At 34.6% G+C, this 27,724-nt stretch overlaps 6 protein-coding genes across 6 annotated transcripts in view; 3 read left to right on the top strand and 3 right to left on the bottom strand.

Moving 5' to 3' along the window:
* LOC125809198 (gamma-glutamylcyclotransferase 2-3) overlaps positions 1-27,724 on the bottom strand; it is a 1,073,903-nt gene that overhangs the window by 852,230 nt on the left and 193,949 nt on the right. The window lies entirely within an intron of this gene.
* LOC125809136 (long chain acyl-CoA synthetase 9, chloroplastic) lies at positions 1,375-9,720 on the top strand. The gene is made up of 12 exons (XM_049488780.1): positions 1,375-1,519; positions 2,783-3,239; positions 3,448-3,528; positions 4,843-5,109; positions 5,532-5,663; positions 5,759-5,932; positions 6,037-6,266; positions 7,288-7,405; positions 8,502-8,633; positions 8,725-8,859; positions 8,994-9,200; positions 9,431-9,720. Exons 2-12 carry the CDS (start codon positions 2,793-2,795, stop codon positions 9,596-9,598), a joined length of 2,091 nt encoding a protein of 696 aa, XP_049344737.1. The 5' UTR covers positions 1,375-1,519; positions 2,783-2,792; the 3' UTR covers positions 9,599-9,720.
* LOC125809208 (subtilisin-like protease SBT3.17) lies at positions 10,267-12,187 on the top strand. Its single transcript, XM_049488871.1, has 3 exons — positions 10,267-10,433; positions 11,519-11,616; positions 12,120-12,187. The coding sequence occupies exons 1-3, from the start codon at positions 10,267-10,269 to the stop codon at positions 12,185-12,187; spliced, it is 333 nt and encodes a 110-aa protein (XP_049344828.1).
* LOC125809429 (short-chain dehydrogenase reductase ATA1) lies at positions 12,450-13,561 on the bottom strand. The gene is made up of 3 exons (XM_049489067.1): positions 13,503-13,561; positions 13,012-13,385; positions 12,450-12,891 (listed from the first exon to the last, which is right to left on the bottom strand). The coding sequence occupies exons 1-3, from the start codon at positions 13,559-13,561 to the stop codon at positions 12,467-12,469; spliced, it is 858 nt and encodes a 285-aa protein (XP_049345024.1). The 3' UTR covers positions 12,450-12,466.
* On the top strand, positions 17,380-21,644 carry LOC125809147 (calcium-dependent protein kinase 11-like). The gene is made up of 7 exons (XM_049488800.1): positions 17,380-17,954; positions 19,222-19,365; positions 19,483-19,635; positions 19,715-19,830; positions 20,511-20,678; positions 20,875-21,099; positions 21,299-21,644. Exons 1-7 carry the CDS (start codon positions 17,384-17,386, stop codon positions 21,437-21,439), a joined length of 1,518 nt encoding a protein of 505 aa, XP_049344757.1. The 5' UTR covers positions 17,380-17,383; the 3' UTR covers positions 21,440-21,644.
* Positions 22,059-25,638, bottom strand: LOC125809181 (uncharacterized membrane protein At4g09580-like). The gene is made up of 4 exons (XM_049488839.1): positions 25,349-25,638; positions 23,445-23,715; positions 23,158-23,328; positions 22,059-22,487 (listed from the first exon to the last, which is right to left on the bottom strand). Exons 1-4 carry the CDS (start codon positions 25,636-25,638, stop codon positions 22,356-22,358), a joined length of 864 nt encoding a protein of 287 aa, XP_049344796.1. The 3' UTR covers positions 22,059-22,355.

The raw sequence follows: 27,724 nt of genomic DNA, 5'->3' as shown, positions 1-27,724 counted from the left end.
GTTCACTCGCGTTCCATGTGTCTATATTGAAAAAGTTCCATGCGATGGTAATTACATCATCCATTGGGATTAACATGAGAATCTCTCTTACGAAGAGGAACCTATTTGTCATTCTTGATAAAGTTGTCCGTAAACGGAGGACTAAGAAGATTATGTTTGTAAAGTTTCAGTGGAAGAACCATACGATTGAGGAGACCACTTGGGAGACCGAAGCAAACATGAGTACCAAGTATCCAATGTTATTCACTACCTTAGTTTATTTCTCATATGTTTTTCCTCTTTCTATTTTTGTATTGTTCAGGGATGAATAATTATTTAATTGATATCTGATGTAACGATTCATTCCATTGTTATAACTTTGGTTGGTAAGAAAGCACTTGGATAAAATTTCTTGGTAAATTTCAAGGTAGGCCAGTTTTTGTTAAAAATGTGGTATTGCGGGTTCAAAATTTATCTATGATCTGTAGTGTAGCATTTACTAAGTTTGTGTTTAGATTGTGTTAGTAAGGATCTTAGTGATCCATAAAAACTTTTAAATGAGATTATGTTAGTAGCATTTACTAAGTTTGTGATTATACTTATATTTGTCGATTGATGAATTGTTGCTATGTGTTGAATGTTTGGTCAAGTTATTGTTTAACTTATGTGTTGCGTATTTCTAACTTAAGTCGGCATATGATACCTACTTGTACAAAGTGATTTGTACTGATACTATCATGTACTCTTCTTTTGTTGAGTGCAAAACACATTCCAGAGGCTCCTCCGAGACCCTAATTCCAGCGTGTACCATCACACTTTTGATCCAAGGGCGAGCACTCTATATCCAGGTTACCCGTGGATCTTTATAGTAGTCGTCCTTGCCCTCTATTTTATATTTAGCTTTGGACATATCTATTAGACTTGGTTTACTTTAGAAGTTCTTGTACAATGACTTTTTATTTCTAGGGATTTACTTAGATGTTAATTTATTTCTGTATCAAACTAAAATATCTGCTTTTATTTATAAACTTAATTGAATATAAATATTGTTTTATTTTTTTAATGATCTTAAATTGCCTAAGCCTTGGATTTTGATGGTTTTCTCCCACTAAAAGGTTAGTGTGGGAGCTACTCACGATCAGTTGAATCGTGACAGTTAAATTTTTCTAGAAAAAATAATATATGAAAATTTGTTCAACCATTTTAATTAACAACAAAATATAAAAATATGAAATAATAAATTTAATAAATATAAAATTGGGCCAAATGTGAGTAATATAAGGGAGTTTAGAAAGAGGGTGGTCCCTGGATGACTAGAATTAGAGTGCACAATCTCCATCACCCAAATCAAGCGGTAGCGTACGTGTTTGATCGAAATCAGAAATAGTTCACACAAGAAAACAAGCCTTTGCAGCTTTTTAACAGTAGCTGAACTGTTAGGCTGAAACTCCAACTCTCTCTCGATCCCTCCGCCCAAACCTTAATAAACCCCCCAATACCAACACCTCTCTTTTCTCAATTTCTTCCATTCTTCTTCAAGGTATGCTTCCTCTTCTTCTTCTTCTTCGCTGCTCCACACATGGATGTATTCACCAGTAAATTGAATTATAGCGGCTGCCTCCATTTCTTTTTTTTCCAGTTATTGTTAATGGCAACTAATGTTTAATGTGTTGCTAATTGGAAGGCTAGAGATTTGATTTTCATTTTCTTCACCTGCATTTTATTCAATTTTTTTGAAGCAGTTTGAACTATCGGTTAAATTGTTTGAACTTGCTAGATTGTGAGTGTTAAGTTGTCATGATTATTTTTTTTTTCTTGTAAAATTGGACTCGATACAATTTAGGAATTGTAGCTTAATTTGTTTTAGATTGTACTGCGCCATTTTTTTAAGTAATAAAAAAAGTGGAAAAAAGGAAAACAAATTAGGATTAGTAAATTACCACATCTCTCAACCATTAGGTAGTTTTTGTCTCAATTTGAGCACACCTGTTGATATGATGGTTATGTTTTTGCGGAGTATTTGTTAGATAGAATTACTTGGTACTTGTTGTTGTTGTTGGTAGGAGGTGACATGTATCCCAAGTTGACCCAGACACTATACTTATAAAAAAAGAAGTCTAAAAAAGTTTCCTTTTTATTTTTCTTAATTTGTTCTTGCTTGCTACCAAATGCATATCTTTTGATGATTTCCCTTTAGAATATAAGAATGGAAAAGGAGGACAACAACAACAACTACGTACTCAGGGTAATTCCACAAGTCGAGTCTGAGGAGGGTAGAGTGTATGCAGACCTTAGAGAGGTACAGAGGCTGTTTCTGAAAGACCCCCTGCTCAAGTGCAGCAAATAAAGTATTTACGAAAAAAGGGAAAACGACAATGGGGAAAACATGTCAATTAGCAAAGGGAGCAATACAGAGCATCAAGGGAAAGGAAGCAGTAACACACCGAAATAATGTGGTAATGGACAGAATGGAAACGGAGGAAGAACTCAAAATATGACAAAATATCTGACATTGTTGAATTGCAGATGTTCTTGGTCTTTCTTGTTCTTCCTTGTTGCAGGGGGAAGGAATTCATGTCTGTAGTATAATTACCGTTGAGAACCTTTTTGTTGTCTTCCCTGTCTCCTTAGATGATACATATAATTCTCTTCCACTTTTAGGGGCTAATTATTTTAGAAGTTATGTTGCATATTTTGGTAATCATTTTAATCTAATTTTTGATATTCTTGGTTTAATCACTCTTGAAAACATTAACCAATATCTGCAACCAGTCTGAGACAGTGTATTTTTTGCTTTTTTCAGGGTAAATTAGATGGGGCCTTATGTTGCTGGTGTTCTTGTTCCTCTGGTAGTAACTATTCTCCTTCAGAATAGAAGAAGTCGAAAAAAGCGAGGCTTGCCTGCTGATGTTGGTGGTGAACCTGGCTATGCTATCAGAAACAGTCGGTTCAATGCACCGGTAGAAACAGCATGGGATGGAATCACAACCCTGGCAGAGCTTTTTGAGTATTCATGCAAAAAGCACTATCACAAGAAGTTACTAGGAACTCGGAAACTGCTTTCCAGAGAGATGGAAGTATCTGCAGATGGAAGGTCATTCGAGAAACTACACTTGGGTGATTATGAGTGGTTGAGTTATGGTCAGGCATTTGAGATTGTGTGCAATTTCTCCTCTGGTTTGGCACTACTTGGGCACCAAAGAGAAGAACGTGTGGCCATTTTTGCTGATACATGTGAAGAATGGTTAATGGCATTACAGGTACATATCTGTTCTGTTCTAACTGAACAAAGAGGTTTCTTTTGCAGTCTTTGTTTGCACTGATGACCATTTGTAGATTTGAGATATACTCCAAGAGACAATATTCTTTTTACTAGTTTATAGACGACTAGGATTCTAGTAATATCCAAATCAAGTTTTATTTTTTCCATGTCAATGAAATAACATTGAGTCACTTTGCTTACACCAGAGTTGCTTCAGACGCAATGTGACAGTGGTTACTATTTATGCATCACTTGGTGAAGAGGCCTTGTGTTACTCACTAAATCAGGTCAATTATCTCTCTTGCTCTATCTTTCTTCCTGTTTCTCTCTTTTTCTCTCACTCACGAATCAGTTCATGCATACAAAACAGGTTCAAGAATAGTGTTTAATGCATAAGAAAGAGATCATACTTGGAGACTTGTACTAGTGACACCACCATTATGTGCCCAATCCTGGATCAGATGTAGTAATTGGAACTGTCTCAATTAATAAAGAACAAAGAATACTGTTATAATGTTGGCCTGAGGTGAATTTAAATGGAGAAACATGGTCTGCAAGGATTTATGCTAAAAATACTTTTCCTAGTTATGATAGAAATTGAAGATCTCGTCTCGTGAAGAGACATGCAATTTCAAGATTATCAATGTACAACTTTAGGATAAAAGATCAGGTATGGTAGAATGATAATCATATTCACTAAAACCTCGAAGTCAGTTATCAGATATGACCTTGATGTCATGTTAACTCGTTCTTTTAACTGATATCTGTTGTCAAGCACTGGTCTGACTTGCCTTCTCTACTTTCTTCAGTTTCTGTGGATTATTAGATCTTCATTTTCGACTTGTACTGTCCACTTAAGCGTGTGAAGCAGTTTGAAATGAAATATGTTTTCTTCCATACCCCCCATGTAGGTCAGAATCTGCTTTTACTTATATAACTTCGTTGAAGTTCTAAAGGAGACAGTCACACAAGGAAAGCCTTAAAACATAGAAGATATTAAAATACTCTAGACAGTGGTATTTGTAAAAAAGGTAAATTGATAAATGAAATATTGTAAAACAGGTAAATTGATAAATGAAGTACCCACGCCGTTGAAATTGTTTGTTTCTGGGTGAAACTGATAATCTCTGGCAGAGCCCCACATTAGATTTGTTCTTTTTGGATCTATTTGAGAGTGCCATAATCTCTTCAGTGAACCAATAGCATGCTTCTGGCTGAAATTAGAAAAGAACAGCATTCTACTTTTACAGCTAAACTCTGACTTATCCATGCAAGGTTTTTTCTTGTAAATCAGTAAAGGGTAAACTTTATTTAAAAAAATGTTAGCCAGTACCAATATAGTACCGCAGCAACTCATCCATTCAAGACCTAAATTTCGAGAACTTGAAAATTGACAATTTGCCTCCATCATACTTCTATTTTAAATTCCTTTTTTTCAGATATTATTGCTGTGCTGGAAAACAAGCTATGGGAACCTTAATCTGATACCTATGTATTGCTCATTAGATATTTTTGTGTTTTCTTGTACTCTTTGAAATGTTCATTTCTGTTCTTTTCAAGTGTTGCTACATAGCTTGTTGTCAACTAGCTCTCTTCTCCAGACAGAGGTTACTACTGTCATTTGTGGGAAAAAGGAACTAAAGAAACTTGTAGACATTAGTGGACAACTTGATACCGTCAAACGTGTGATATGCATTGACAATGAGATTCCATCAAGTGCCATCGTTGCTGCAGGGAGCAACTGGGTATTGAAGACCTTTTCCGAGGTGGAAACTCTTGGCCGAGGAAACCCTGTTGACCCAGATTTACCTCTTGCAGCTGATATTGCAGTGATCATGTATACCAGCGGAAGTACTGGTCTGCCCAAGGTTAATTGCGACACCCTCAATCTTCTGCTTCAAATTGGTGAAAATAGTCTTATTTTTTTCTTGGTTGGAAAATTACGTTTGAGCCTTAGCCATTGGAGGAACAGGTGATTGCCAGTATACCCATAAAAGTAGATGAAAGAACTAAGATAATAGTATAAAAGAGAGAAAAACGCATAGAAAACATGATAATTGAATATAATAATGACTCGGGATTTTCTTACTCTTGTTTTAATTCAAGATCTTCATGGTAAAGGTCTAGGAAATGCTTAAAACGTTTGCCACTGTGTAGTAGGAAAATCTAATTATTTTCCTAACTTTATTCCATCTTTTTCTTCCTCATGCACCTGGATGAGTCAAGAAATCTCTAGGAAGAAAAAAATTACAGTCATTACAAAATCACTAACATTTTATCTGGTGCACAGGGTGTGATGATGACACACAGGAATGTTCTAGCTACAGCTTCTGCTGTTCTGACAATTGTACCCGGTCTTGGAAGCAAGGATGTTTACTTAGCATACCTGCCGCTTGCTCATATTCTCGAGCTTGCAGCAGAGGTAATGTACCAATTTTGACCAAATTTGTTGGGTGTATGATATATTCATGTCTTTACTTTCTTTCTAGTAAATTAAAAATCTGATATTTTCTGCAGACCATAGTACCTGGGATTGGTGGTTCTATAGGATATGGTTCTCCTCTGACCCTTACTGATACTTCAAATAAGATAAAGAAAGGAACAAAAGGAGATGCCTCTGCGTTAAGCCCAACTGTGATGGCAGCTGTCCCTGCCATTCTTGATCGGGTTCGAGATGGTGTGCGTAAAAAGGTATAACTGAGGACTCAAAATATATATTTTCTTAGTTCATTTGGTTGCTTCTGCATACATATTACATGTTGTTGGTACTTAAAACTAACATTGGTAAAACTCAGGTAGATGCTGCAGGCGGATTATCCAAAAAACTGTTTGATTTGGCATATTCTCGTAGACTGTCTGCAATTAATGGTAATTGGCTCGGAGCTTGGGGCTTAGAAAGACATTTCTGGAACCTTTTAGTGTTTAAGAAGGTTCAAGCAATTCTTGGCGGACGTATCCGTTTTATCCTGTCAGGAGGAGCTCCTCTCTCAGGTGATACTCAGAGATTTATCAACATATGCCTTGGGTGAGTAACTCTGAAATTACTTCTCCATTTCTGATTGTGGTAATTTTGACCTCTCACCCCAGAAGATGATGATCTAAGGGATTCACTAGTTTAATATCACATGAAACTAATATATAAGTTCGAATTGACCTCTTAGCATGATCCATAAGCCATTGAGTTGATGGTCTAATGTGTTTTGTTGATATACACAATGTATAATGAGTTACCCACTTCTGGAGATAAGATTTCAGCAAGAGTAACCTTCTCAACTTCAATACCACCTGCTTCTTATAGTCTCCAGGTTGATCTGGCTGCACATAGTATCTCTTTCAACAATCTAATGCATACATGAAATCTCACCACTTTGCACTTTTTTGTCTATAAACAACATACTAAAGAGTTGGGTAGTTATTGTGGTGGAAATAGGAACTCTTGTTGCTGTCTTGCCGAATGAGAGTTTTATTCCTCTCCTTAGGTTGTAGTTGTCACTAACTGTCCTAATATAAAGTGTCCAAAGAATACTTGTTGATGTCCCTCAGGGGTTTGTTCTACCCCTTAAGTTCTCTTTGCCATTGTTTCTGAAATAATGTCCAATTTATAAAAACTTCAACGTAACGATTGTTCATGTTTGTCTATCTGCTGTTCTAATGATGTAAATCTAGAAGCTGATGACTTGAAAATATATATCTGCCTTACCTGTTTGCTGGATTGTAGGAAGAGAATCCTGAGAAAACCTAACCTTTAGACTTTTAGAGTGGCCATTTATTTTCTTGTGTTCACCCTTTGTTCTAATTAATAACTAGCATCGTGAATTACTTGAATGAAGAAATTCAATGGTAATTAACAAAAAGAGTGATGCTTTAATAAAGGAATCCACTTCCATCATAATAGACATGTTCTGGTGTGGGTTAAATTGACTTAACTAAATTATTGTCAACAATAACAGTGGCAAATAATATGCAGCTTTACATTGTTTTCTCTTCTTGCTAGCATCTTTTTTATTTCTGCAGACTTCTCATCTTACTTGGTTTATTTTCCTTAGTGCTCCAATAGGCCAAGGTTATGGTCTTACCGAGACCTGTGCTGGTGGAACATTTAGTGATTATGATGATACTTCTGTTGGACGTGTTGGTCCTCCACTTCCTTGCTCGTACATCAAGGTAAAGAAGAATAAGCAGAGTCAAAGCGTAACATTCCTCTATATCCGTGTATACTGCTATAGTTATTACTTCATTTGTCTAACCAATTATGAGAATTACCCCATTTTCAGGTCAAGAATTATGCATTTCAAACTTTAAGAAAGCATTGTAGTAATCTTATTACTTACATCTCTCACATTTATTTGTTAAATCCTGTGGTTTGCATTTTATCTTTTATGTAATGCTCTTGTTCCTGTGCCTATCCTTATATGGTTTAAGTTTCAGATGGTTCCATTGTAAGTTGACAGAGTAGTAGATAATTATGCAACTAGGAAAAAATTACCCCATTTTCAGGTCAAGAATTATGCATTTCAAACTTTCAGAGAGCATTGTAGTAATCTTGTTACGTTCATTTCTCATATTTATTTGTTAGATCCTGTTGTTTTCTTTTCATCTTTTATGTAATGCTCTTGTTCCTGTGCCCATCTTTATATGGTTTAAGTTTGAGATGGTTCTATTGTAAGTTGATAGAGTACTTGATCATGATCCATCACAACATCTATCACAATGTTTGTACTTCAAGGGTGTGTTTGGTACGAAGGAAAATGTTTTCTTGAAAAATGTTCTCCGGGAAATTAGTGGTTTCTTACTTGTTCTCCTGTGTTCGGTATGTAACAAAAAGATAATTATCCTAAAAGCATTTGTCTATAATCTAGACAAATACTATGAGGGGTGGGTAGTTTTGGGGATGGGGGCTACATGGGTGGGGGTGAAAATGAGGTGTGTCACAATCAATGTGGAATGCCACTGGTGGAGCTTGTTTTCCTACTTCCACTTGGGAAGTCATTTTCCTCATTTTTAAGGTACTTGTTTTTCCTAGAGAAGGTGTTCTCCAAAACTTTGACCAACCGTTTTCCTCCATACCGAACACACCCCAAATATCTGTTCTCACCCCCCCCCCCCCTTCCCCTCATTACATTATAATCATCTTGCTTTCCAAACTTTTTTGCTGTTCAAGTCATGAGAAACTGTAACAGCTCTATAATTGCTTCTGAATCAATTTTTTTTAGCTTTCACCAGATAATACTCTTAATTAATGTAGTACTTTCATCTGTAGTTGATAGATTGGGCTGAGGGTGGATATCTAACAAGTGATTCCCCAATGCCTCGAGGTGAAATTGTTATTGGTGGACCAAATGTTACTGTTGGATATTTTAAAAATGAGGAGAAGACGAAAGAAGTGTACAAGGTACTTATTGCTCTAAAACTGTATGCTCCGATGAGTATTTATGTTACAAATGTGACTGGTCGATAAATTACAATTTTTTTGCTGTACTAAGGTTGACGAGAGAGGAATGAGCTGGTTCTACACAGGTGATGTAGGGCAATTTCATGCAGATGGTTGCCTTGAGATAATTGACCGTAAAAAGGACATTGTTAAACTTCAACACGGGGAATATGTTTCCTTGGGGAAGGTGCGATCTAGTATTTTGTATGGTATCTTTATTCTAGCATATGAATTATATGCACATTGTCCTGGTTTCACTACCGCAACTCCCCACTTTTCTTTTTTCATTTACTCATGTGGGAGTTGATATGTCATGTGCAGGTTGAGGCTGTTCTTATTGTCAGTCCCTATGTTGACAATATAATGTTACATGCCGATCCTTTCCATAGTTATTGTGTAGCTATAGTGGTGGCCGCTCAAGCTGCTGTGGAAGACTGGGCTAGGAAGCACGGAATTAACTTTGTCGATTTTCAAGAGTTATGTCAGAAGGAAGAAACTATCAAGGAGGTGTATGCTTCCTTAGTGAAGGTATTTCTCATACATGCAAAGTTATTGAGCTTCTTTCTGTTTTCAGTTATCATAAGCAAAGATGTATTTTCCTAATTTGTCTGCTAACCTTGACATCTGTTGGATTAGCTGGTTTTGGCATGTTTTAACATTTCTTCTCCATATTTCCGGAGTTAAATCCTTTGTTGTGTAGACTGCAGTATGGTGAATATTATGGTTTCTCTAATTCATTGAACATGTGTCTTGTACAGGCAGCGAAGGGTGCTCGTTTGGAGAAGTTTGAGATCCCAGCGAAGATCAAGTTGTTATCGGAAGCATGGACACCAGAATCTGGGCTTGTGACTGCAGCCTTGAAGCTGAAGAGGGATGTCATTAAGAAGGCCTTCTCACAGGAACTAGCTCAGTTATATTCTTCATGATTGATTGATTTTACAGAGATAGCAGCTCTTTTCTTTTAACTAGACCCCCACCCCCAAGTTTCTTCAATAAATATTTGTAAAACTATTATAGCCTTTTTGATATGCGTTTTTTTTTGTTTCAAGTATCCTTTTGAGCAAAAAAGGTGAAGGTTGTTTTTTGTCCATCGCACAATCTGGGAAGATACAACTATAGCATGACAAATGAATTCCAATTTGAGATGAAGATCACACCCAACTTGTCAAGTCAACGAAAAGTCTCAAAATGACACAATTCAATCTTACATTAGGTATTCAAAATATACAAGATTTAAGATATTTTTCAAGTGAAAAGTATTGCCAACTTTAGAAAATTGCCCATGAATTCCTCCAATTTTTACTTTTAATCTGAAATTAGTTGAGTAGGATTGTTGAATGGTTGAGTAAGCAAATATGAATTAATGGGATGATTAAACAAAAAAACTGACCATTTCTTATTTCACATTTTGGCAAAATTCCAAAACCGAACTGGTAAAGCAGGCATGCAACCAACGCGTGGCAAAGTCCTCCAGCTGTAGCCTGCAGCAGAGACACCATTGTTTTTCTTTTCTGTTTAATATAAAAGTTTCAAGTGCCTCACTTTGCTAAGATTAATTATAACCTTGTTAATTATTATCAAGAAAATCAAAGTGATGCAGAAAATCCAAATCATTTTCTTGGTTTACTTTTTTGTTGCAGCAATGACAGATTCTGAACCACCATCCACGGAAGCAAAAGTGTATATTGTTCATACTGAAAATCCTCAAGATCAACAACCTGAGGAGTTTCATATCAAGACCTTAGCTTCTGTTCTTGGCAGGCAGGTTTTTGTTTTCTGTCATTTTCTTGCTTGTGTAGATTTTGATTCTTACTAATTTCATGTTTGGACTTGTCTTTCTTCTTGTACTTTCATTTGCATAAACTTTTTTGGGCATAGACAAACACATTCCCCATTAATCTTGTTAATTTTGGCATGTTGTAAGTGGTAGAAAAGAAAGTGGATACACACTTATTCTTGTTAATTGTGTTAAATATTGCATTTTTGTTGTTCTGACGTTTCAATTCTTGATATCTTTTAAGTTTTGGAATTCTACGGCCAAATCTCTCTCTCTCTCTCTCACACACACACACACACACATATATATATATATATATATATATATATATATATTGGTGTGAGATATAAGGTATAATTATCCCAGGTATAAATGCAAGACTATTTTATCATGCGTTTGCATTTGGTTGGAAGTATTAGGCAGTCCTAGAATAATTTATCCCACCATACCTAGTGTGATGACTTGTCAATCCCGGGATAACTCGTTCCCAACCGAATGACCTTCTAATGTGGACTTTTGATAAGTTAGGCTGTACAGTATGATACCTATTGAAAACTAATATACTATAGTAATATAAAAAATCATCTATCTAGATAGAGGTATTCTTTCCTGTAGAGGTTCCCCCACCCCCAACAAAAAGAACACAGTTTGTATAATTTGAGCAGAGGGTCTTTTGGAAACAACTTTCTACCTCCACGAGTTAGTGGTAAAGTCTGCATATATTCTACTATCCCCGACCCCACTTTGTGGGATTTCACTAGGTATGTTGTTGTTGTCAAATAGTACGAGACCATTGATAACTAATATATTAGTACCATCAAAATTCCTGTAACTAGATATGCATATTTTTTCCTGTAAAGACTAAAATCAATGCTCAACTTTACCAAAACTTTATAAGTGAGTACCAGATAAAAGTAAATCATAATTATGCATGCTTGGTTAAAGGACTCTGATCAGCTGATAAGTTGTTGAGTTTCCAGATCCCCCTTTTTTTTACGGTACAGGTGCATTTCTATATTCGGTATACGTAAGATTGAAGTATTTACTGACTGATCTTTGTGTAAAAAAGTGAGGATGCTGCAAAGGAGGCTTTGATTTACAGTTACAAGCATGCGGCTAGTGGATTCGCTGCCAAGCTGACTCCTGAGCAGGTTTCTGAGCTTGCAAGTAAGTTTTATTGATTCAGTTGAACCCCCTTGCACCCTCGTAGTTCCACCCCTGTCCTCAACACCACATGCTTCAATGATTTGTTTTGGAATGAATAAGAAGTGATGAGTTCACGAACTTGTGATAGGCCCTAGACCCCCTCTTCTCTGTATCTTTTTAGATCTTACAAAAAAAAATGATCAAGCTTATACCCTTATATTTCCAATCAAAATGCTTAATGCCTACGTATTTTGATAACATGAGGTTAACATGTAGTTGTAATGAGAGTTGAGAAGGATTTTTAAGCATCTTCCATTCGTTTATTCGGTTTGAGAAACCTTATAACTGGTTTCAGAGACGGTATGCATATCCAGATTTTCTTTTTTCCTGACTATGATTATGAACTTGTTCGAAATTTAGTCATTGGTGGCTTGGAGGACATTCATCTTCTTATCATAGCCCAATACAGCAGCATATATTATGGCTTTATAGCTTAACTAAGTTGTCATTTTTCTCTTTGGCAGAAAAACCTGGGGTCTTGCAAATTGTCCCAAGCAAAACCCTCCATTTACATGGACCGGAGCGTATGTGAAAACCAACTCTTGCGACTCCATCACAAAACCAATCTACCTTGATATGTGTGTGTATACGTTCGTGATCTATGTTTTAACAGTCGGAAAACTTGGTGATGTGAATCGTGCTTAAATAAATGTAACATAATACATAGACTGTGTCTTTTAAACTTGACCTTCTGACATCTATGCCCTCCAACATTGGATAGTAGACACTTAAACTTAGAACAAATAGACGCACATATTCTACTCAGAAAGTACATAGAGAAATGTATGACTAACTACCTCTATTCTTTTCTTCAGTCATTGTATATAAAACTCATTTGACTAAAAGCAGAAGTGTAACCCCCATCAATAACTAGATTATGTCCAGTTACAAAACCAGATTCATCACTAGCTAGAAACAACACAGCTTGTGCTACATCTTCTAATCTTCCACCTCTCCCACGTAGAAGACTTCCTCTTTCCCCTACAATTGAACTCACTTCATTAGGCCTCAGTTCTGTATTACCAAGAAACTTTTGAAACTCACTCACAAGCATCTCAGAAGGAACACCATGAGGTGAAATACAATTAACTCGAATCCCGTGAACCCCTAACTCACAAGCTGTGCTTCTTGCAAGTCCTAAGATTGCCTCTTTAGACATTGTGTAGGAATGAGATGCCAATCCTCCCATAATAGCAGCAGAACTTGATGAACATATGATCGTGCCTCCGCGCTTGCCTGCACAAACAACATGTACTCTCTCAGTTTCAATTTGTTTGTCTGATTTTGACTTGACACAGAGTTATGTGGATGAGTTAAAAAGTAGATAGGTTATTGACTCGTTCAAAAGTTACTTGCCTGCTATCATTGCCCGTGCAGCATGTTTGATGCCATGAACAACTCCATGAAGATTTATAGCAAGGAGTGTCATCATCTGATCCATTTTGATGTTTGTAATGCTTCCTCCAAAGCCTGCAATTCCAGCATTGTTGAACATGATGTCTAATCTTCCTTTCCATTCTACTGCAACTTTCACAGCTGATTCAACTTCTTCTTCTTTCGAAACATCGCATCGCACGTAACGACCTCCAATAGATTCAGCTAAACTTGTACCTACTTCATTCAGTATATCTGCAATCACAACATGAGCTCCATTTTCAGCAAAAACTCTTGCTGTTGCTTCTCCTATTCCTCTTGCACCGCCCGTTATAACCGCAACTTTTCCCCTCAACCTGACACATTCCGAAGAGTTTAAGTTTTATACACTGACGATCAGTAATATAATTTAAATTCAATGAAATGCCAATAAGTATAGGTTGAAAGTTTGTATTGAATATCAAAATACTAACCTTTGGGGGGACAATAATTGTACTAAAGTATCCTTTGTTTCACTACTATTGTGATCCATTTTAATCCAAGTACAAGATAAAAACAATTGAAATTTAACAAAATGATCAAAGATATCAACTATGTATAAATAGTAACTAATTCCAGTGAAGAGAATGTGACCAAGTATATTAATAGCAAAGGAAAAATAGGTTTGTCATATATTTTTTGTTTTACAACTATATCCTACCAGAAATATTTTTTGTTATACATGAGGGGAAAAAAATGCATTTCACGCCTGGATTTTCCATTAGCAAAATATTAGTTTTAAGGGGACATTAATTATTTTTTAAATCTGATGATAATCTTTAATTTATAAGAACTTTCAAGTTTAACATTTTGAAATTTAACAGAATGATCAATATGAAATCTGAATAGTGATATGTTCCATTTTAACTTTAGAAATTACTAATATCAGCTTTCAGCTGTATGCGTTTGGTTGATTCAATACGGTTCACTTTTAGTTAGGGGTGTATATGACCGGTTTAATTCGGGTTTTCAAATATCAAATTAAATTATTTGTGTTAAATTTATAAACCAAACCAAACTAATAAAACTCGAACTTTTTTGGAGTTTTCAACCTCAAGTTTTTTCGGGTTGGTTCGAATTTTTCAAATGCCAAACCAAACCATTTGTGTCGAATTTTTAAATTTTTAAATCAAACCAAACTAATAAATCTCAGATTTTTTTCGGGTTTTTGGACTTTTCTGGTAAAGTATTCATACAAACATATAATTAACTTGTGCTCCAAATATTTCTTTAGTCCAACCAAAATACAACTATCTAAGGTGTTCTAAAGAAAATAACACAAAATATAAGATGAGTGATGACACTGAAATATTCAATAAAAAATAATAATGAAATTGTTATAAAACAAATATTGCAAATTGTTAAGTCATAATGAAAATAATCATAATTTAAAAGTACTAAATCATGCTAAAATAAGTCTAATAAGTATTAATTACATGATTAAACGCTAAGGAAATATTAAAATTAGATTATGTATCTTAAATGTCTAAACCAATGTAAAACTAAAGAACAAATATTCAACATTATTGTCATTCTTAGTGTATAATTAATTTATTTTGTTAGCATTAGAATTGATTTGATTTTGAATTGAGTTTTATTAGAGTTACTAATATCTATGGACTATAATCTTTATTGGACCATTCAAAATTCTAAGTCTAAAAAGTCTTGAAAAAATATGTTAAAAGATAAAAATTATGAAAATGTATAAGGAATATTTAGAAATTACATCAAAGTAAATACTTTTATATAAAATAAATTTTAAAAATTATATATATAATGTCGATTGGTTTAGTCTCGGGTTGACCTTTTTTAGTTACAACCAAACCAACCCAAGTATAGTCGGGTTTTTTTTCTCAATACCAAACCAAGTCAAACAAAATCATTAGTCGGATTTTTTTCAGTTTGACTCGATTTGCGGTATGATTGGATTTTCGGTTCGGTTTTATACACCTCTACTTTTACTTGTCACTTATTCTTCAAATAGATTTTCAATTTTACTTGTCATTTTGACATATCAAGAAAATACAATTTATTTTTTTCATATTTTACCATCAACGTTAAATACTTATTCTTCAAATCATTTTCCAAGACTTAATACTAAACAACATTATTTAATAGAAATAGTTTGATAAAATACATATATCAATACTTATTTTCTTAATGATTATGCCAAATCAAACAATGACGAGTAAAATTGGATGGAGAAAATATAAGTTTTATCATTCCTATATAAAAAAAGATAAATAGAAGAAAAATTCAGAGAATATCTTTCCACTTAATTATGTCAAGTATACGTTATCGTGGTAGACACTACCAAAAGTATACAGCTGCATATGAGTTCTCCTTTAGTTTTCCACCAAAAAGGTTGACAAAAACTGAAAATGCCCCACTTTAAAATATTCTAAGGACTATAAATGCATCATTTAATATTAATATAATACATAAATGCCTTATTTAATTTCGGCCAAATACATACACTTAAATTTGGTATAATACATAAACATGACCCTTAACTTGACTTCAACAGATAACTATGTCCTCTAATTTTGAGTGTGCATAAGTAGACACTTAAACTTACATAAAATTGAATAAGTAGACACATGTATCCTACATGACATAATACACGTAGGATGTCACGTAGGACACAAAATTGTCATGTAGGACGAATGTGTCTATTTGTTCAATTTTATACAAATTTAAGTGTCTACTTGTGCACACTCAAAGTTAAAGATAATAGTTGTAAGTTGAGGCCAACTTAAAAGTCATATTGATGTATTATGCCCTTAATTTGTATAAGGCCAAACACATATACAACCCCTCTAACTTGTCCGCATTTTTCATTTTGACACTTTATCTTAGCATTGTTCCATTTTAACCCTTAAACTTCATTTCTTATGTACCATTTTAACACGAAATACTATTTTTATGATTTCTTTATTTTTATATATATTCTTCAATTGCAACTTCTTATTTTAAATCGACATGTGTCAGTTAATTTTAGTTTTTTTTTAAAAATCTTTTTAAAAAATAATAATTTTCTTTTTAAGAGTTTTATGTATTTTTGTGTGAAAAATAACCGGCGAAATTGTGTTGGTTTTCTTTCTTAAAAATCACCGACAATCTAACAAAATCAGTCGAGTTTTAACATATTTTAGTTGTGTTATTAGCAATGAACAAGAGTTTTTTTTACTCGTATTGAAGATAAGTTTTTTTATTCGTATTGATTTATATTAAAAATAAAAAGTGAGTATTTGCATTAAATTTAGATAGCCTAGATGATAAGAAAAAATAAATAAGTAGTATTATTTAATTTAATTGAACGTTTAAGAAAGAAAATCAAAAAACTTTCGTCAATTTACTTTCATGCAAAAATACAGAGAAATCTCAAAAAATAATATTATTGTTTGAAAAAATTTATGTTCGTTCGCGAATGTTTAATTTTTTTTATGAAAATTAACAGACACACGTCTATTTTTAAAAATAAGAAATTGCAATTGAAGAACATAAATAAATAAAAAATCATAAAAAATAGTATTAGTGTTTAAATGGTACAGAAAAAATGGAATTTAAGGATTAAAATGGAACAAGGCCAAGTTGGAGTGCCAAAATGAAAAATGAGGGTAAGTTTGAGGGGTTGTTTATGTGTTTGGCCTATTATTTCTTTAAGGGAAAAAAGCTAAACTATGTTATCTAACTTTGAAAAAAGACTTATTTATGTTATCCATTAAAAGTTTGGTTCATCAATGCTATTTTCGTTTGACAAAAGATTCATTCACACAATTATTTGTTAACCGAAAACAATTTCAATTTTGCAGAACCATTTTTTCGGCCACGTCATTAATTAAATCATATTTTTATATCGAATTTTGAGAAAAAAAACTTATTTATGTCATCGATTAAAAATTTGACTCATCTGATGAACAAAACTCTTAACGAATGACATAGATGTGCCTTCCCTCGAAATTTGTTGACGAGATCTTTCAATTTCTTTAATATTCATTAAAAACATTGATCCAAAGTGGAAAGTTAAGGATGAGTTGGACATTTTCTTTTAAATAATGCAACGTGACTCCATTTTCCCCAAACGCAAGTCCAAGTCAACTTGAGACACCATATTCCCCGCCAGATAACCATGAAACAAAAATCAACATTAACAACAAACACAAATTCATAAATTTTCCTCAAAATCAACAAACAACATCTCTATTTTTCTCAAAAACAAGAAAAAAAATAATCAAAGATTAGACAATAGAAGAATACATTATCAAGAAAAAGAAGAAGATAAAAAAGAATCTTGATTTCAAGAATAGCAAAAATGGAGATCCCTAAATCTGAAAATAGCAAACCCCCAACAGTTTCATCATCAACAAAATCATGTATGAATGTTCTTCCTTACCAAACCCCAAGAATAGGTGAGCACTATACTCTTGGGAAGAAACTAGGGCAAGGTCAATTTGGTACAACTTATTTATGCACAGAGAATACAACAGGTCTTGAATATGCCTGCAAAACAATCCCAAAAAGGAAGCTTTTTTGTAAGGAAGATTATGAGGATGTGTGGAGAGAGATTCAGATAATGCATCATTTGTCTGAACACCCTTATGTTGTTAGGATTAAAGGGACTTATGAGGATAATCTTTTTGTACATATTGTTATGGAGGTTTGTAAAGGGGGTGAGCTTTTTGATAGGATTGTTCAAAAGGGGCATTTTACTGAGAAGAAAGCTGCACAATTGATGAAAACTATTGTCAAAGTTGTGGAGGCTTGTCATTCTCTTGGGGTTATGCATAGAGATCTCAAACCTGAGAATTTCCTTTTTGATAGCTCTGATGAAGATGCTAAGCTTAAGGCTACTGATTTTGGTCTCTCTATTTTCTATAAGCCAGGTTTGCTTTCTTCTTGAATTTGCTCATGGGGTTGGTGTAATTTCATCATTTGGTTAAAATTTAATGATTTTCATTGCTTCTTGTTGATGACATTCTTGAAAACCATCCTTTTTCTATATTTATTATTGTTTTAGCTTTTTCTGTGTTAGTTTCTTTTGAAGATACCTTCTTTTTCTACATTGATTGATTTCCTTTATGTATGTTTCCATTGAAGAAAATGTGGTCAACATCAATGAAAAGTTATTTGCTGGCTTTTCTATCCTATTTAATATGTTGTTCTTGTTTTTTCTCCTTTAAAGTTTACATTTGTTTTGGTTTACTTTAAGGTTTCATTAATGAGCTTCTTTGTCATCTGTCTTGTTAAATTCGCTTTGGCAGTGGTAGAAACTTTTACTGCTTTGTTGGTTTCCTAAAAGGGTTGAACTTTACCTTTGATCTTTTGTATGATGTAATGGAACTCCAAGTGTAGAACTGCTTCCTGCAACTCTTTATACTTTAGTTTCATCATAGTACGCTTGCCTTCTCAGCAATTCAAGAGCCCTCTTTTTCTTTATGTTAAGGCATAATACATAAATATGCCCTTGCCCTCCAACTTTAGGTGTGCACAAGTAGGCACTTTAACTTGTATAAAATTGAACAAATAGACATATGCATCCTACGTGGCATCCTACATGACAATTTATGTCCTACGTGGAGTTCTACATGTATTATGTCACGTAGGACACATGTGTGTATTTGTTGAATTTTATACAAATTTAAATGTCTACCTGTGCACACTCAAAGTTGAAGGGCATAGATGACTTTGAAGGGCATAGATGTCAGCTGAAGTCAAGTTAAAGGACATATTTATGTATTATGCCTTTTGTTGATATGTCCTTTTTTTTACCTCCATCTTAGAGTCAGATTCTTCTTCTTGACTTGTTAAATGCAATTGTTTCATCTCTCAACAGTGATCTTAGACAAATTAAGGAAAAAAAACTTGGGTAAAACAAAGCGTGGCAGTAAAAACAATCTGGTAAAAAAGACTCCTTTAGTGAGTTAAAGGAAGGGACATAAAAGCTTCCGTACAGACATAACATTGAACCAAATATAAATTTCCATTATGCACTTCGTGTAAAGCATAGTCGCATCTTAAGCATGGTAATTCCTGATTGCTCTATGATCAAAATTTTCAATGATCTGCTGTGCTTGTGATGAAGTATTGGACAATTTGAGTGTGCTTAATAATGTAACCAACTATCTTCCTCCTTCCTATTTTGCCTTTCAGGGCAGTATTTCTCAGATGTTGTTGGAAGTCCATATTATGTTGCTCCTGAAGTGTTGCACAAATACTATGGGCCTGAAATAGACGTCTGGAGTGCTGGAGTCATCCTTTATATCTTGTTATGTGGGGTTCCTCCTTTCTGGGCTGGTAAAATTTTTACTTCTGATTATTTTGTAGCATCTTTCTTTTTAAACAGGAAGATCAAAGACTAATTCTACTTCTCTCTCTCATGCTTAGTTTTCTTTCTCAATTTTTGACTCGCAGAGACAGACAATGGTATCTTCAAACAGATATTGAAAGGAAAGATAGACTTCGAATCAGAACCTTGGCCTCAGATTTCTGATAGTGCAAAAGATTTGGTAAAGAAGATGCTCACCAGGGATCCTAGAGCACGATTAACTGCGCATCAAGTTCTCTGTGTGTTAAGCTTTTGAAGTTGGTCGCAAAATCAATTATTTCATCTTCGGCTAGGTAGTTAATTTGTTCATTTTTTCAGGTCATCCTTGGATTGTGGATGATAATGTTGCTCCAGACAGACCCTTGGGTTCTGCAGTTTTGTCGCGCCTAAAGCAGTTCTATGATATGAATAAACTTAAAAAGATGGCTTTACGAGTGAGCACTCTTTTATAAGCTTACCTGCTTTTCTTTTAATTAGCTTTTTAGCTGTATCTTTGTTTTGATGTCTGGTATATGATATGCCTCACATAAGTATTTCTGCACTAGCTGTTATGAAGATATGATGCAGTTTCAACTTGGCCTCTTATGTTCAAACATGTTTAGAATGTTGTCAAGATAATTTCACTCGTAGAAGGATCAACATGCTTACTTTATGTTATGATTTGATATCGTTGCACGATGCCGTTCACTGAGTACCTAAAAGCAGTTTTATCATTTGCTGTTCCCCTAGTGCTTTGCCATTTGGGAATCTGAACTTGATGTATTTCAAGATGACTGAAAAATGTTTGTTTTCATAAGAGAATCATGAAAACTTTTGGACTTAATGTGTATTTTGATATTGTTGAAGAGGTAATGAGATCTAAATATGCACAATGACATTCTTACTAACGTCATGCTATCAAGTTCCATTTCCCCTAAAAAAACTTGGTACTGTCGAAGTATATTAGCCTATTTCTGTACAGTTCAGCAAGAATTTACTTGAGAAAGGCTGATTCTTGGACCAAACAAAATTAAAAAACTATCTTTTCTGATCCTCCATCTATAATACAAGATTTTACCTAGTTCAAACTTTGGATGCTTGCGTTGATTTTATACTTGAATTACTATCTAAACAGGTCATAGCAGAAAGGCTTTCGGAGGAAGAAATAGGCGGCCTAAGGCAATTATTCAAAATGATTGACACAGATAACAGCGGAACAATCACATATGAGGAACTAAAACATGGTTTGAAAAGAGTAGGATCTGACTTAACAGAGTCTGAAATCAAGGCATTGATGAGCGCGGTACTTGTTCTTTATTCCATCTCTTTATATAAGTTCCTGATTGGCTATTCGTGAAATGTTCAGTTTGGATTGTGCCCTCTTTGGACAACTGGTAGTAGGATTTGTTCAGTAGATAAGGATAGGGCCGTAGGGGTTATAGACTTATAGTCCATTCCACACAAGCAGCAAAATAACATGTCCAGAATGTTTTCTGTAGGCTGACTTTGACAACAATGGGACTATCGACTATGGTGAATTCATCGCTGCAACATTGCATTTGAACAAGATGGAGAGGGAGGAGAATCTGCTTGCTGCATTTTCCTACTTCGACAAGGATGGTAGTGGTTATATCACCATTGATGAGCTTCAACAAGCTTGCCAAGAGTTTGGCTTAGGTGATGTTAAATTGGAAGATATTATCAAAGAAATTGATATAGACAATGTAAGTCCCCATAACTTTAAACTAACGTTCCAGGAGAATTACAGATGTTAGTTGGTTTTTCTCAACGTTCTCCTCACACGTGAACGTAGTTCTTTTTCTTTTCATCAACCAAACACGTGAAAATATATTTTGGTTTCTTTGAAAGGCCGTGAAATTTGTACTCAGGATCTCCGAGTTAATAATCTTTTTCGTTTGGCAGGATGGACGCATAGATTATGGGGAATTTGCAACTATGATGAAGAAGGGAAATACAGGACTGGCAGCCAGAACAATGAGAGGCAATCTGACCTTCAATTTGGCAGATGCTCTTGGAGTCAGTGACAGTGACAATGGTCAATAGGAGATTGTTTTCCATTTGTATAGCATCATCAATGTTAAATCCAATTCATCAATGTAACTTTTTTTTAAAAAAATTTCTTGTGATTCAGAAGCCTACATAGTTGGCTTAAGGACATAGTTATACAGATATTGTATTTTTACCAACTTTAACTAAATTATTACACTTTTTTATTAAGGTAAATTATAGTGGTTGTTCCTTTTTTCAATTAGAGGACCTGTCCTTCAATTTGGAGAAGTTAGAATTCCTTTTCATGAACGTCTCTGTAATGATGATCCACACACATTTTATATGTGCAAACAACTATAGCTGCCTTTAAAAAATCAACTGTGTAACATGTTTTGCATGTTTTCTGCAGAAAATAGACGAAAACAGCCCTAAAATGAGCACTTGGGTAAATTCTTTCACTAATTTTTTAGAGCACAAAAGGAGAACAATGAGTTCCTTGACCATTCACTATATTTCCCAGCTACGAGTTTTAGACCAAATTTTGTAGATGAACTTGACGAAAAACAATTCATTAGAATAGCTCGCGACATTGCATTCATCTATGAAGGGAATTGCAATGACAATATTATCGTGTTACAATCATAATCTTTTTACTGTGAGTTACTTTTCGCATTACATTAAATACTATAGCCTATCACCTTTGGTTTCAACCGATTACAGGGAGTAATCCAGTTAATATAAGAAAAGGGCAAAGAACAGCAGTATGGAACACTTATCAGCACTTGTGATTGCCGCAGGCAAATCTGTCTGTCACTTGAAAATGCCTTCTCCGATGTGATTCAGGTACTGGAAAATGAAAGGCTGTTACCTGAGTCCTGCCGGCTGCCACTCCAGTTTGTGGTGAAGTCATAATAAAGAAATCTTCAAGTCCCTTTACAAGGGTACAGTCTGTTGGTCCTTCAAGAAATCTCTATTCATATATCCGCTTCCTCTTCAAGATAGTTGGCAAAATTATGAGAGCACCAATGAGGAAAAGCACAGACAAGGTCTTGAAATCATATAGATCTTTGACGGACTTCAGTTCCCCAAGGGTTAGGCCAGCCTAGCAATTTGAAGAATGACAGTAGCACTTATGAGGTCAGAATGATACAAAAGAATGATCGGTTGGATAGCACAAGCAATATTGACACATTCAAGATATCAACCAAAATGTGCCAGCTCAGCCTCGAGTCCTGCCCAAAGCTAAGTTGGCTGCAAATTGTTGGGATCTTTGGTGTGGGTGTGACTTGAGAGACAAAAAATAATCCCTCTGAAGGTTTAGGTACATGCTCATAAGGCAGATCAATCACCAAATTATTCAACTACAGAGTATTTCAACATACTATTCTGCCCAATATTTCTCAGTTCATTAGTCCACTTTATTTTCCTTTTTCTTTTACTGGAGTTAAACAAAGAATGCTCTTGATAAAACCACCCCATCACTCCCACACAAAGTTGCAACTTATCTGTGACAGCTAACTCTCCTGCCAATCAACAGATTAATCATGGTTTATTTTATACTATACAAATAACACTTGCATTGTTGAAGATGAACCATGCAGGTTATTCTAGAACTTCTTTACCAGATGTATCAATAATCGATTCAGGGATACAACAGTCTAAAACAGACTTCAAGGAGCAGAAAATATAGACAAGCAAGAGAAAGTGGGGAAGGAAAAAATAAAAACAAAAGGAAGAAAGAAACCGCGACTATTAACAGAAGAAAGACTTACCTTCACTGTAATATAAGCAGCTGGGATGAGACCAATCACGGTGGCCAAAAAGAAAATATGGAATGGTATATCCACAATAGGAGATGCCAAATTGATGAAAAGATTTGGCAATGTTGGAGTTATTCTCAAAAACAGCATGTAGTTGAGCAACTTATCCCGACGTTTGGCTATCTAAAACCAAAACATTTCACATTAGTGTGCAGTGTGCACCAGAAAGAAAGCTACGATGAATATAGTAAATAAAGAGGCAGCACATCACTAGCAATTGCTTTAAGAAGATTACAGACCTCTGCCTGGAAAAATCTCAACTTTTCAGGCCACATCCAGTTAACTATAGGCCTGCCGATCAATTTAGACAGAAAATAGCAGGATGATGCACCAGCTGTTGCATTAAAGACAACCAGGAGAAGCCCTCTGAAAACACCAAAAAGTGCTCCAGCAAGTAAGGACATGAAAATTGTCCCAGGAATCATAAATGTCTGCATGAATATGTATGTTGAGCAGTAGCCAAGAATAAATTTTGTGGGGTAGACTTCGGCATACATTCCGAGATTATCCCTGGAAAAAAAACTAATATTAACATTGAAACAAAATAGAAGTATAGAATCAGCTGAGAAAATAAGGGAACACCTTGTAAAGCAAGTGATACAATGTCAAATCAAAATTAAGAAAAGAAAACACCATTAGCAGAAATTACATGAAAATTTTCAATCGTAGCGCAACAATGCAAGAAGGTGGAGACCACCAGAGAGACCACACGAACTTACTGTACTTCTCTTTCCTTTTGATAAACAAGACGTCCCTGACAGCCAGTAGAGCAAGGTTCGAAACTCAGTGGATAATGACCTCTCTATTCTTTCCACTTAAATATAGGCTTTTGTCTCGGGAAGAATTCGAACCAACAACGTGCACCCAACCCACATATCACACACTGCGCTCTTACCACTAATTCAAAATCCTGCGGGTGATGCCTACTTACTGTACTTGGCACGATACCTGGAAAATTTTGCAATTACCATTGTTGGCATTCCCAAGCCAAATGTTTTAGGGTCAATGTGTATCCAACCTGTTTAATTTTCTTAATGTCACTTGATCATAATTCTTGTGTCAGATATTTCCGTAAGAAAAATAAAGAGTAATCTAATTTTCTCCAAATGTTTCTGTAAGTCCAACCTTTTGAAAATAAAAGATGTGGTTTTTTCTGATTTTGAACCAAATGACAAGCACATAACATATCAAATGAATAATGTGCTACCTTAAACATCTTCAACAGGAAAAAGTGAATCTGTTGCATCCCCATACTTTCTCCTGTTAATATTATTATCATCACTTGTTGAAGGGGCAATGCACATCCATGCTCACAAGAGTTTGAATCAATGATAAAGCCACAACCCCTCACAAATATTAAGGGAGGTGAATCAAATGTGAACAAGAAAGTCACAATCCATATAGTAATAACTGAGTGGGCACGATTATTGGTTAAGGGGTTACAAGAAACAAGTAGAAAACCTTGTGACATCCACAATAACTACTTCCTAATACAAAAAGTTATGAACAACAAACCTCAGGAACATTTGAGGCCTAAAAATGCAGACCCGTCATGCAACTGCAAGAGGTTGGACAGTGCCATGGTAAACAGTTGGTGCTTTCCTGAGAAGTAACTAAGAGTCTGAATATCCAATTTCTAACTGAACCTCTGCCATAACCTTCAAATGACAAATTCAGGGGCGGAGCCATGTAGGGGCAAGGGGGTTAGTCAGTGGGAAATTACAGTATTCATGCATTGTTAAAATTATTTTTTATGTATATATAGTAGGAGGTTGAACCCCTTTGGGTTTTTCGTGTGTTTACATATTTTGGACCTCCTTATTGAAAATCTCGGTTTCGCCACCAATGACAATACCATTCCTTGAAGAAACTAAAAAGTCAACTAAAAGAATCACTAACTTGCAAACTACGCATATGTATAACAAAATCACCTAAAGTATGAGAATAATTTGCCCTGAATACAAATATATAGTAGTCGTATCTTAGTAAAAACAGGAGCTTATCCATCCCAGAAATGCAGTATAGTTACACAAAAATCAATTCTATCAACTTCAACTCATAATTTCCAATACATTACCTAAAGATCACAGAAATGCCAAAATGAGGAAATATTAACAAAAATAAAAATAAATCAATACCCTACTTGAGAATCCGGAGATCGGAGATGGTACGAGGCAGCTTCAATTTACCATACTCAGTAGGTGGCATTGACAAGTATAAGCAAAACAATCCTGTTGAGAACACCAAAATAACCCCAAAAGCTGCTGCAAATTCCCAACTTGACAATGGAAACCTCCCTTCCTTAAACCTCTTAGCTGTTGGCGAATCCAATTCAGCTGCACACGACATATCCATACTCTTCTTCTCTTCTTCATCCCTTGTAACCAACCGACTTGTGTCCACCACTATATTCCTCGGTGCAGCCATTGACATTAACAAACATTCTAATCTTCAATCATATTGATCCAACCACAAACTTCAAACTTCCAAGTGTACTTCAGCTCACAAATCTAGCCAAAGAAAAATCCCAATAAATTACTGAAAATATTTCAAACTAAAGCTAAATCAAGAACAAAACAAACCCAGATTTTGTTTTCTGAAAAATCCGAATGGAAATGAATGAAATTAGCAGAAAACAGAGAATTGGGAGCTGGGTTTACAGCACAGTATACACAAAGAAGAAAGGGAAAAAAAACTGCTAACGAGAAAGGAGAAATATATAAGTTAGGGATTTGGATATTTTCTTCTATTGTTTTATTGTTTAGAATTTTTTTGTTTGGGATATTTCCTTTTTTTTTTAATAAAGTATATGCTTTTCTTGATTTGGTGGAGATTGAAAGAAAGTGAGAGCTAAGATGGGAAGGGATGCACGAAGGGAAGATTATGAGGGGCGTTTACATATCCTTTATACTAACAGACATATGTGTGTCATAATTTTATCTATCAATTCGACATTTATTAAATATCGGATCAACGGATAAGATTGTGCTATGTGTCTCTATTTAGTCTTCCGTTAGAGTGAATCGCATATACTCTCTAGGTTTTGGATGGTAGGGGCACCAATATCCTAAAAGTATGATGGAGGTATCTACATACCATTCACGATAGTTTGAAAGTATATTTGTCTTTTTTCCGTTTATTCAATTATGAAACTCAAAAAATGAGATCCAATTGGATTTTTCTAGTAGACTTACCAGGAAAATAAAAAGAAAAGTAGAACCTATGGTGTGTTTTGAAGTGAGTTTTTAACTAAAATCATCTCTGAACTATGACTTAAACCTAAAATACATCCTTGTATTATGTAAGTGAACAAAAAATATCCTTGCACTATCCAAAAAGTTACAAGATTCATCCTTCTGTCTATTTTTTTTAAGAAACTCATGCCACCAACAAAAAATGTGTCAAGTCGAATGAATATATGTACACATGGTTAAGCTAGTCAAGTTGGGTGATTTTTCTAATTTTTAGAAAATGAGGGTTTAACATATATTCTGACAAATATATTCAAATTCTAAATATTCTTTGTAAAAAGTATGGCCAAACACAACTCCAACTTCAAAAATTTCAAATAAAGTAATTATTTTTTTTACTTTCATAACTAAATGCCCACGTAATTTCACTAAATTTCTAGCATTTATATACATTGTATAAAATGTGAATTGCATTGTACTGTATATAATGTACAAGCGTATTGAATATTTTATTAAAGAAAATCTCTAAATAGTTGGGCGTAATATTTTTAAAATAAATATTTTTACATAATCTTTCTAACCATCGGAACATACCATGCATATAAATATTTCAAGACTTATGTATTGTCGCAAGTTAATTTACTTGATGATATAAAAAACATATAAACTAACAACATACAAATTTTAAATTCTGAGAATGAAAGATTCATTTCTATCCATATCTTTATTCTTTTTAGGTAACTTTGATCTTCTCATCGCAGCTAAGACATGATTGAATTAAAAAATATTTTTTTTATCGGTTCAGTCCGTTTCTTGACAAAAATAGATTGAAGGATGATTCTTGTTATTTTTTTTATAGTATAATGATGTTTTTTGCTCACTTAGATAATATAAAGATATTTTTTGCTCACTTGGATAATATAAGGATGACATTAGATTTGAGTCATAGTTAAGGAATGATTTTAGTCAAAAACTCGAAGTCAACTCGCCTGCTTTCACTTTTTCCTCTTACTTTTTGACCTTCGAATGTGTAGCTTCTTGGGCTTGTACTTTAAGCTGTCCACCGTGTACATATAACACGGACTTTGGGTCTTTGAAGGAATTTCCTAGCAGTTTGATCCAGTGGTACTCTTAGCTGTCCAGTGTGTACGTATCAAACTGGAGTTTTGGTCTTTGAAGGAATTTTCCACTACCTTCTAAAGGAACTTCGCAAAAATTTCATGTTATAGGAACTTCCATATTCAGAAATTGTTGGAATTGATCTCTTCACACAATTGTTGCTACCAATTAACTGAATCCAAGGACTTTGAATTAAGGGTGATAAAAAG

The sequence above is a fragment of the Solanum verrucosum genome, unplaced genomic scaffold, assembly GCF_900185275.1.
Source record: "Solanum verrucosum unplaced genomic scaffold, falcon-dt-bn FXZP01000062.1, whole genome shotgun sequence".
NCBI classification, from domain to species: Eukaryota; Viridiplantae; Streptophyta; class Magnoliopsida; order Solanales; family Solanaceae; genus Solanum; species Solanum verrucosum.
Note: the sequence above shows the minus strand (reverse complement) of the source record. Positions and strands in the feature narration are given on the sequence as shown.